The 10350-nt window shown below is 51.5% G+C and overlaps 1 protein-coding gene across 2 annotated transcripts; it reads right to left on the bottom strand.

Moving 5' to 3' along the window:
* Positions 1–1788: 1788 nt before the first annotated feature.
* On the bottom strand, positions 1789–7661 carry LOC117870462 (C-type lectin domain family 2 member D-like). Of its 2 annotated transcripts, none has more exons than XM_034757625.1 (5): positions 6720–7658; positions 5386–5480; positions 4561–4745; positions 4302–4405; positions 1789–2940 (listed from the first exon to the last, which is right to left on the bottom strand). In XM_034757625.1, the coding sequence occupies exons 1-5, from the start codon at positions 6986–6988 to the stop codon at positions 2817–2819; spliced, it is 777 nt and encodes a 258-aa protein (XP_034613516.1). In that variant the 5' UTR covers positions 6989–7658; the 3' UTR covers positions 1789–2816. The 2 variants fall into 2 exon arrangements, with proteins under 2 accessions (XP_034613516.1, XP_034613517.1); XM_034757626.1 differs by lacking the exon at positions 1789–2940 and adding an exon at positions 3388–4015 and having other exon boundaries at positions 6720–7661.
* Between the last annotated feature and the right edge of the window lie 2689 nt (positions 7662–10350).

The raw sequence follows: 10350 nt of genomic DNA, 5'->3' as shown, positions 1-10350 counted from the left end.
GTTCTCCAAGTCCACTGAAGGCAGAACAAGTGGACATGGAGAACAAGTATCCCTTTCTATTGTCCTGTGCTTTAAAACTGTGACATGGCGTTCTCACAAATCCAGACGATCAAGTCCAAGTATCACACCCGCCTCAAAGATGCGCATCTGAAGGACTGCAACTAGCTATTTCAAATTACAACCCAAATTTCAAGACACTGGTAGATAATGTGCAGTCACAAGTATCTCAGAGTCAGCAAGCAGGGAAAATGTATAATTATGTACATTAAGCAATTGATCTCATCTTCATATAAGAAAACTTATTTCTACATTTTCTTTGAGGTAGATGCTGGGTTGTACTGAAATGTAGAAGGTGAACTTGTGCTTAAAAAGGTTGGAGACCGCTGCTCTAGATGTTGCCCAGTCTAATAGGGTCAAAAGTTTAGACCGCCTGCTTATATTTGATTTCTTTTGGTAACTGACTTTTTGCCTATGATTTAAAATCCATCTTTTATAGTCAGTAAACTTGTTTTACTGTTTAACTTTACCCGTGAGTTTGCCTGAAGTGAATGTAAATTGCGCAGGTTTGCAAAGGCTGATGTAGATCCACTTTCCATTGAGAAAGTGGTGAACCAATTCATAAATTAGACGGTATATTCCTGGGGTACTGTGCTGGGAGCTGGTGAGGGGGGCAGGATTAGACTCTGGTGCCTCTCTCTGTGATTCACGCGTGGCTCTGGGAACATTCATGCAAGCTAGCTGGGGGTGGGGCCCTCTACACTTGGTTGTGCTGAGTGATAACAGCACCCGGACGGGTTTGCTGTGGGTCACTAGCAAGGCATTGTGAGAGACAGCCTGGGCTGGAGAGAGTTCAGGGGGGCACAGCGGTCCCATGGTCCCAAGCCACACCCGAGGGATCCCCTCACACATCCAGTTTACAATTGTTTCCAAATAGCCATCAGCAGCTATGGCTGAAACAATACAGACAGTTTAAAAAAAACAAAACAAAACACGACAGGGATTCCTTACAGGGCATATTAGCTTACCTATCTGGCTCTGCAGCAAGCCAGAGGGACAGGCTCAACCCAGCAGGATCCAAGTGGGGAGAGGCTTCGTGTGGAGGGGATCTAGGTGTAGGGGAGTGCAGCTTGGTGGCAGAAGGGTCTGGGTGTGGAGAGCTCAGCAGAGTTGAGGTTTGAGGGCAGGAGGGTCCAGATGCACAGGGCAACTCCCTGTGTACACACACAGCGATGGGACCTGGGTGCAGAGCTTCCTGGAGACAGATTTGACCTGGCCCCAACCCCAGGAGCACCTGGTGCAGGGGAAGAGGCAGTCCCATTTTCCCACCCCAGGCTGGCTGGGACTAGCACCTGGAGCTTCTCCAGGGCTGCCCCTCCCTGGCTCCAGGCACACCCCGATAGCGAGTGAGAAGGACGGAGAGCCCAGTCCTGCCCCAAGGCTGTGATTTACATCCCCCCTGGCTGCTCCCAATACCTGAACCAGATGTGCCTGTTGGGGACCACTGCCTGGGAGGGGCCTATGAATCAATTCTTCTGCAGGGAAAGAGTAAAATCTGGAGGGACATTAATTCTGCCTTTGCATAGAATTCCCTTGGGAGTAACTGAGGCATGGGTTCTTTTGACTCTTGTAGAAGAGAATTCCATAATTCACATCTAGCTCATGTAAGAGTTTGCTCCCACATCAAGCTTAATGGTCACAGATTCCATTTTTTTGGTGGATTATAGCTGTGGTTGGAAGTCATGGGTTTGGAGGGAAAAGGCATGTCAGGGAGTGATTGCAAAACAAGGGTTCATAAAAAGCCTCACTGTAACCTTTATTCAAGCTGGGCCAGCCAGCTTCTGGAATAGAAAAAAAACCCACTAACTCTTCCAAAGTCTTATAATGGATGCACCTCATACAGACTAGGAGTTCTGATCAGGTTTGTAAGCATCCTTTGCCTAACTTTAAAGTCCTTTTAGTTCACTGCTAGTGTTAACTCCTGGTCTGTTATACCAAGGAGTGTCAATCTCTCCGGCAGATAGTTGTACATCTTCATGTTTCATCTCCAGCTCTTTCTGGAGGCCTTGTTTGCCAATCAGTTGTGGAGCAATCCCTCCATTCGAGGATGAGCTCTACCATGGATTTCCATATAGGTCCCGAGATGACTCAGGAGTCCGATCCTGGAACTACAGAGCCGCCCGCAGTAGATACAGACATTTCCTGGCAGGTCAGCTGGCTGCTGGGAGAAAGTTCTCTTTTTCTCTCTTTTCAGCTTCGAGGGCAAGGCACCTCTCCTCAAAGTGGGCCACTGCCTGATGGAGGATATGGCACCATTGGGATTGGTTGGTGGCTTCCTCCTCCCAGCTTGTGATGTCCACATCAGTTTTCTTGAGATACGCTTTCAGTGTGTCTTTGTAGCGTTTCCTCTGACCACCACAGGATCTCAGACCATGGGAGAACCGAGAGTAGAGGACTTGTTTTGGGAGGTGAGAGTCTGGCATCCGCACACAAGTTGAATGCTGTACAGTGAAGACCAGAGGTGACTAGACAGGCTAACGCAGCCACTGAGGAACAGCAGGGGGAAGAACTCTGCTCCATTGGCATGTCAGGGAGATGTATGCCCACCAGACCTAAAGTGACTGGAGGGGAGACAGGTCATCCAACTTTTTGCTGCTCTCCTCTGACTGCCTACAAGCATCTGACACCCATTTATATCCAGAACCATTTTTTAAAAATGTGGTTGCATCAGTGCCCTATGTTCCTCTCGTGACTGAAACAGGATCAATTGATTCTTAGTCACTGCTTGGCCTGAGAAATCAATCTGCTTGGAGTGTTACTTAACACCAGTGACAATTGACTGAAGGTCTGCTGCAAATCCAATTCCTCTGTGTGGAACACCTGGAGCTACCAATTCCAACTTCGTTCATATACGCACATTCCCCTCTGCCTCGTATTTCAAACCTTAAAAAAAAAAAATTCGAGCCACTCAGTTCATAATACGATAAAACAAAACAAGGCTAAGGTTACCAAGTAGCGATTTCTGGGAATAGACCACTCGATTTTGAAGAAAGGACCCACTGATCATGTAATCTCTCCTCCTTCATGTATATCTAGCTAGTTCCCTGGGGCAAGCAGATGGGGAAATGCTCACCCACAAGTGAGTGAGGCTACTTCTGTGATTTACTGCTCACCAATAACGGTAAGAAGTTCAGTCTGGCCCCAGAGAGTTTGGATTTCAGTGTTATTGTTAATTCATGTAATGCGACTGGAACCTAAATCACCTGAGCTCCCAGATTGGACAAAAAAAACAAACATTCTGAATAGGAGAATAGCAAATCTATTTCCAGAACAATTCCCCCCCACTCCCCCAGGAGGGTGTGATCTATAAGAAGGGATTTTTTTTTTTTTTTAAATGTGTCTATATTCAGATCAATTAAACTAATCTTGATTAGGGCATTTAGAGCTGGCCCAAGTTTTTCCAACTTGGAATTTTTTCAGGGGAAGAAAAAAAGCAGATTCGGCAACACAAATACACAAAATGTTTCAGTGTCTGTTTCACTAAACTCTGAGTTGAAGAAAAACACAACCCAGGAAAGTCATTGTTTTGTTTCAACATTTTTGAAGCGATAGTTATATGCTTCAATTTGATTTGAAATTACTCTGAAGTTTCCTTCAATTTTATTTTAAAAAGTTTAAAAATGCAGAAAAATCAAAATGTACTGTTTGTCAAAAAATGTTTCACTCAACCCAACGTGAAATTTTTTTTCCCTTTGACTTTTTGATTTGTCAAAGATTAATACATTTTATTTTTGGGCCAACCCAAAACAAGTTTCTCTCCCCAACGTTTCAGGTTTGCCGACAATTAAAAAAAGTCAGTTTTCTGTACAGCTTTATACAAAAGTACAGTTAGGGATAAGTTTTTGTTTAAACTCCTCAAAAATACTTTTTCTTGACATTGGAAATCTCCAAGATGACTTTGTTTAAAAAGTTTGTGTTTTAATAAATGTGGAAAATGACTCTTTCCATTTCTTCAGTGCTGAAATGGAAAAGAAAAAGGAAACCCTGAACGTTCTGCTCAAATTGTTTCAAACACACACACACACACCCTTTTCATTCCACAGTTTCATGGGACTTTAATTTTTCCCCCCCCAAAACAAATCTTTGCCCTTTTTTGGCAAACTCTGTAAAGAATGACAAAAGTTCGCCAGGCTGCTTTTCATACATGGAAAAACAACAACTGGCCTTTTTGTAAGCGGGCACTATAAATCTGTCCTTTAGCTTTGTGCCCACCTCCCGGCCCCCAGCAGCTAGAAAGGACTCACCCATTGTTGAGGTCGGTGCCATTGGCCCATTTCCAGGTCCCGTTAGGTTCCCTCCAGAAGCTGATCCAGTGGTCAGGGAGCCCTTTGTAGCGTATCATGAAAACCTTTTAAAGCAAACGTTTGCCATAAGTCAGCGCAGCCCATGGGGCCAAGTCAGCAACTGGAGCAGCCTTGAATTTTGGGGTGGGGGGACAACAGGCACAAAGCCACCTTTGTCACCTGCTCCTGAACTACACTGCCCAGGATCTGAGTCTCTCACCTTTTCCTGCTGTGTGTCGATCCCAGCCAGGGAGGCGTTGAGGGAGGAGCACTGGCTCCGGCTGTAAGTCCAGTTCCCTTCGGCCTCTGAGAAATAGTAGCATTTCCCTCGGTAACCAACCCAGCCATCCGGGCAGGAGGCCTCTGGGGATTTAGGATCAGCCAGACACAGTTCAGATTTTCTCACTGGAGATGAGGAAATAACACAGGATCAGAGATTTTTCCCTTCCCCTCTTCTGGAGGAAAGAGAAATCAAATGGACAAGCCTCTCAGTGACATTTTCTCCCTACCCTCTTCTACATTAGGGAAACTTTCCTTTACAAGGTGCACAGACCCAAACACCCATCCAGGGATTACAGCTGTGGGGTTCAATGGAGCCACGCTGTCAACACTGGGCTGTGTGCATCTCCTGCACCAGCCTTAACACCCACACTCTAAAGCATTTTCAGTATCAAATATTTAGTATCCACGAGTGCTGTGCTATTAGTCATGTGCAATGGGGACTAGTTAGCCTTGCTTTTGGAACATTAACCATAACCCACATTTGCACTGCAAATGCCAATCTCACTTAGAGTCTTCACCTCTGGAATTTTCTCACATCTGCAGCATCAGAGTGGGTATTTTGCAACGAATCTCATACTGCCACATAGCAACGGGTAAATAACCAAGGGGAGCTGAGCTGAGCTGTGGGAACGATGGAGATGGGGAAAGGCCTTGCTGAAAAGTCAAATGCTCGGTAGAGTAGATGCACTGTCCAAGGTTGGGCAGTACAGGGGAATACGAGATTGTGAAGTTTTCAGCACTGAGAGTAAAACAATTTTCTCACCTGACCACGCAATAAGGAGACTGATGAGAACGATATTGAGAACCACACTCAGAATTGTGAAAGGATGTGCCATGACTTGATCCTTGACAGACAGCCTGGAAAAGAAAAAGCCATCTATACTACCTATATTTATATGGCCCTCTCCCCTCCCCTCATTAGCATAGTAATATTCCTAGGGCTGCTGTATGAGAATACGAGGGATCAAACTTCTATTAACAAGATCAGCTAAAGCTTATAAAAAACCCAAGTGTGCAGAGCAGAGCAAGCGCTAGGCATAAGTAGACTAAGCATTGTGGCCTGGGATATCTCCAGAGGAACTCTCTGGCTAACAGGGCTCTGGCAAACCCATTCCCACCATGAATTCCTGGAAAAGTTTGGAAACAACATTCACAAAGGTGAATTAATCATCAAGGAAAGAATCAGCTGAAATAAATGGCCAAAAGAGAAGGGAACCTCTGAGAAATATCAGAGCACCTCAGAAAACAACAGCCACTACCATGAGATTGTTGAGCAAGCACACAGGAGGAATAAAAGTCAGAGATGGGACCAAGATATATCCCTCTGCAAGTTGTGTCTGGAGCACATTTAGCACCTGCCTAGACTTTTGAACAGAATATGGAAAGGAAAGTGATGTTCTTCATGGGTAGGACCCTACCAATTTGAGTCATGGGATTTTAAAAATGGTAGATGTCATGATTTCAGCTATTTAAATCTGAAATTTCACATTGTTGTAATTGTAGGGGTCCTGACCCAAAAAGGAGTTGTGGGGGAGGTCACAAGGTTATGGGGGGGGGGGGGGTTGCGGTATTGCCACCCTTACTTCTGCACTGCTGCTGACGGGGCGCTGCCTTCAGAGGCGGGCACCCAGCCGACAGCTGTCGCTCTACAGCCACCCAGCTCTGAAGACAGCACAGAAGTAAGGGTGGCAATACTGTGACCCCCCCTGCAACTCCCTTTTGGGTCAGGACCCCCAATCTCAGAAACACCAGCTTCCCCTGTGAAATCTGTATAGTATATGATAAAAGCACACAAGACCAGATTTCATGGTCCGGGCTGTGAATTTGGTAGAGCCCTAGTTATAGAGTTCCTGGTCCTGCAGTGTTACCAGAAAGGACCAGGATGCATTGCAGCAGGGAGCTTAAGTGTTGGAACTTCCCAGTTAAGGTGTTCACTAGTTACTGCTTAAAGCTTGTCTCTGTGTTATGTTCTCACACTACATGGTGGCAGAATTGGGATCTGAACCCACCCTTCCCCAGCCACTAAAGACACTCACTGCGTTAATGTGAATCACACTTGGAAAGGGGAAAGAGAACCACCCAGAGATGGAGCTATACCTATAGGAGAACTTTTGCTTCTCTCTCCGCCATGTGTAGTGACATCTACAAGAGTCTCTCCATTGCATTTCACTTGGGCTTCCTGGGAATTCAGGAGTGGCTCTGGCGCCATCTACTCTACAGGACACGATCCAGCGCCCATCTTCTCTCGCTCTGCAAGACTTGTGGTCTCCAAAAGGGGCATGTTGCTTTAAATACGTGTTTCGGGAATTCGCTGTACCTACGGTCCTGTTCACAGTGGGACGAGCAATGCTGCCAGTGCCATTCATCAAGAATTTCAAAGCAGCTCATTTGATTGCAACTCAGCCACAGTTTGGCTATGCAGGGTCACTCGAGAAAACATGCTGCAATTACAATTTGAGCATGAGTTTTTTTTTTCTGGACCCTCAACCAGCCAGGCTGTGTCTGAGCTGTGTTCGAATGAGCCGTTTCAAAATTATTCTTGGCACTCTTCTATTCCCCTGGTCAACAAGCCCATAGCAAGCTCGAACCACGTTGATTCCAGTGTGTGTGGCATTGTTGAAACATTCCAAATTTTTATTGTGGGCAGCTCCAGCAGGAGGGCCTTTCACAGCCAGAGGTGCTCTCTGACAGCAGAACAGATGTGAGGTGGGCTCTGGAAAGGGGGAGGACTTGGCTTCTGAACTTGGGAATGGAACATCCATGGGAAGGTGGAGAATGTAGGGGAGAGACAGGAAACATTCAAACAAAGCAATACAGAGGCCAGCAGGAGCCGCGGAACCAGGGACTGGGCTGGGGCCCCTGCTATGGAAATACTGCAGAGGCTCCACCAACCCAAACTCCTGCCTGCCTGGGAAGCGAGAGTGGACTCGGAAAGGCTGCAGTGGCTGCAGCAGTGCCCAGGACAGGGCCGGGGACCAAGAGCAGGACCTAGAGGGGCTGGGAGCACATGGGAACCTCCCGGACCCTCCTTCCCAGCCTGCAGCTGGCAGCCTCCCTCCCACACTGAGTCTCATTACCTCCCTTCACTCCCTGTCCTACCCCTCTGACCCCCCCCCCCCCCCCCCATCAGTACCAGCTGCTTCAGAGGAAGGGGCAATACATACTGCTTTACGATAACCTGCCCCAAGCAAGAGCTCCCTCCTAGTCAGAGGCTAGGGTTTGTGCTTTGAAGCAGGAGGGTTTATCGCTCTTTCAACACCTGGTTATTTTTAAAATATTGACTGTTCCAGCTGTGGCTATTCCCACTGGCCACACATGCAAAGAGCAAAGCACAATCTCCTTTTTTCAATCCTGCTATGGGATCTTGTGGCAGGGGGTTCTGCAGTGCAACTGCGCCTTGGGTGGAAACGTATTTCCTTGAATCAAAATGTGACTGTGCTGCAGGGCAAAACTTCCACCTTGTGTGCCCCACCCCCCCGGCAGCTAACCCAGCCCCTCACCCGGGAGCCCGCCATCCCCCCGCCCCGCAGCAGCCCGCCCCCCTCTGCAGCCAACCCCGCCCCGGGGCCCCCCCCCCTCTGCAGTTAACCCCGCCCAGGGAGGCCCCGCCCCCCCAGCTCACCTCGGCTCCACCGAGCACGCCGGCGCCGCTCTAATTCCCCTCCTCTCCCAGGCTTGTGGCGCTGTTTGGAGGAGACTTAGAGCAGGGACTGTATGCTCAGCAGAGGAGGCAGAGTGGAGATGATCTGGGGTGGGGAGCGGCTCCCCTGTGCGTCCCCCCCATTACTGCGGGCGGTCCTTCCCGCGCCGCCCCCCCCCGCCCCAGCTCACCTTCACTCCACCTCCTCACAGGGGTGACATGTTTGTAGAAAGTTTGGTGGTGCCCAGAATCCCGTCCCCACCCAAACTCCACCCCCCCCCAACTCCGCCCCCCACCTGCCCAAGGCTCTGGGAGAAAGTTTGGGTGAGGGAGGTGGTCTGGGGTGCAAGGCCTAGGATGGTGCAGGCTCTGGGAGGGAGTTTGGGGATGGGAGGAGTGCAGAGGGATGCGGTACAGGGGTGAGGGCTGTGGCTGCTGATGAGGGGTTTGGAGTGTGGGAGGGGCTCAGGGCTCTATCTGGGGCTAGGAATGGGGGGTTTGGGGTGCTGGAGGTACTCAGGGCTCGGGCAGAGGGTCAGGGTGTGGGGGGGATGAGGGCTCTGGCTGGGACTGGGGATAAGGTGTTTGGGGTGCTGGAGGGGCTCAGCCAGAGGGTGCAGTGGGGGGGGTGAAAGCTCTGGCTGGGGGTGTGGGCTCTGGGGTGGGGCAGAGCTGGGGATGAGTTTGGGGTACAGGCAGGCTGCTCTGGGACAGGGGACAGAGAGGAGGACTCCCCCCAGCTCTTTCCCTGCCAGCCACAGCAAGCTCTGGGGTATGAGCCCCCCTTTCCCACTCCCCCAGCAGCACACTCACCCCCACCACGGTCACTGCATGTGCTCCTAGGGTCCCTTTCAGGTCCTGGAATCTCCCTCACCTCCCCCGTGGTGGTGCTGTATGTGCCTCCTCCCCTGCTGTTGCCCCTGACTGTAGCCTCACTGGGGGGTGCCTCCTTGCCCAGCATGGGGCAGGAGCAGTGACTGCGGGCGGGGGGATCCCTTGTGCTGCTGGAGGGTCCCATTGGAAAATGAGAGGGTCTGAGGGGGAAGGGCAGGCTCACAGTCGGTCTGCCCTGACAGTGGACAGGGGGGCAGTAGGACCCTGCGGCAGCAGTTGTTGCAGGGAAGCAGCGTGGAGGAGACAAAGACAGACAGGCTCTGCTCCTGGAGCGTGAAAGGCGAGCAGGGGGCGGGGGCAGCAAGTCGGGGCCAGGGGACACTCGGGGAAGCAGTGGGGGAGGGTGTGCACAGGGTTGCAGGGGGGGGGGAGACAAACGGCCCAAGTATTGCTGGAGCTGGGCTCCTGGCTCTGAATATTGCTGGTGCCCGAGCACCGAGCACCACGTGGATAATAGAACTCTGCCTATGCGCCTCGCCTGAGCCGGCTTTTAGGCGCCCCCAACCACTAGGCGCCCTCCTAGTTCACCTAAATGACTGCACCGGTCTTGCTGTGCTGCATTTCAAAGCACCGCAAGCGGCTCCCACTGGGCTCTGGGGGAGGAAGGACAGAGCCACCGCAAACCCAACCCGGGAGCGGAAATCCGGCAACACACACAGAGCGACGCCTATAAAGCGCTGAACGGAAGGTAAATAACGCCTAGCCGCCCGCAGCGGTGCTCGGTCAGGAGCAGGTCAGCGGCACAAGCGGAGTCTCGGACTCACCGGGGAACTTCTGCCTGAAGCTGCCCCCAGCCCGGCTCCTGCGGGGCGCCCCGACCCCACACGGAAAGAAACCGCCCCGCGCCCCCCCCCCCCCCCCCCCCCCCCCCCCGGCCCCCGGCGGGGCCGTCCCCCCCGCCCCCCCCCCCCCCCCGCCCCCCCAGCGGGGCGGTTACCCCAGCCCGGTCCGTGGCTCCAGATCAGGCAGCGACGCCTCCGGGTCTAATGTCGTTTTCCAGCCCCGTGGTGCAGAGACAAGCGCCGGGGCAGCAGCGGAACAACAGGCCCAGCAAATGTCCCGGGACCTGCCCGGGGCGTGTCCGGCCCGGGGAGAGGCGGCGGCGGCGGCAGCTGCAGCGGGGTCCGCACCTTCCCCCGGCCCGGCAGCGCCGCACGGGCGGCGGGACAAGGTCCCCGCAGGCGGCTGCAGCCG

This window comes from Trachemys scripta, unplaced genomic scaffold, assembly GCF_013100865.1.
Source record: "Trachemys scripta elegans isolate TJP31775 unplaced genomic scaffold, CAS_Tse_1.0 scaffold_28, whole genome shotgun sequence".
Taxonomy (NCBI): domain Eukaryota; kingdom Metazoa; phylum Chordata; order Testudines; family Emydidae; genus Trachemys; species Trachemys scripta.
This window is presented reverse-complemented; position numbering and strand designations above follow the sequence as displayed.

Coding starts and splice junctions, on each gene's coding strand:
- LOC117870462 (XM_034757625.1), bottom strand. CDS start 6,988: ATGAATGGCACTGGCAGCATTGCTCGTCCCACTGTGAACAGGACCGTA. Junction 4,746..5,385: donor TCTCCTTATTGCGTGGTCAG/GTGAGAAAATTG, acceptor CCTCATCTCCAG/TGAGAAAATCTGAACTGTGT. Junction 2,941..4,301: donor GGCACCGACCTCAACAATGG/GTGAGTCCTTTC, acceptor TTTTTTTTTAAG/GTTTGAAATACGAGGCAGAG.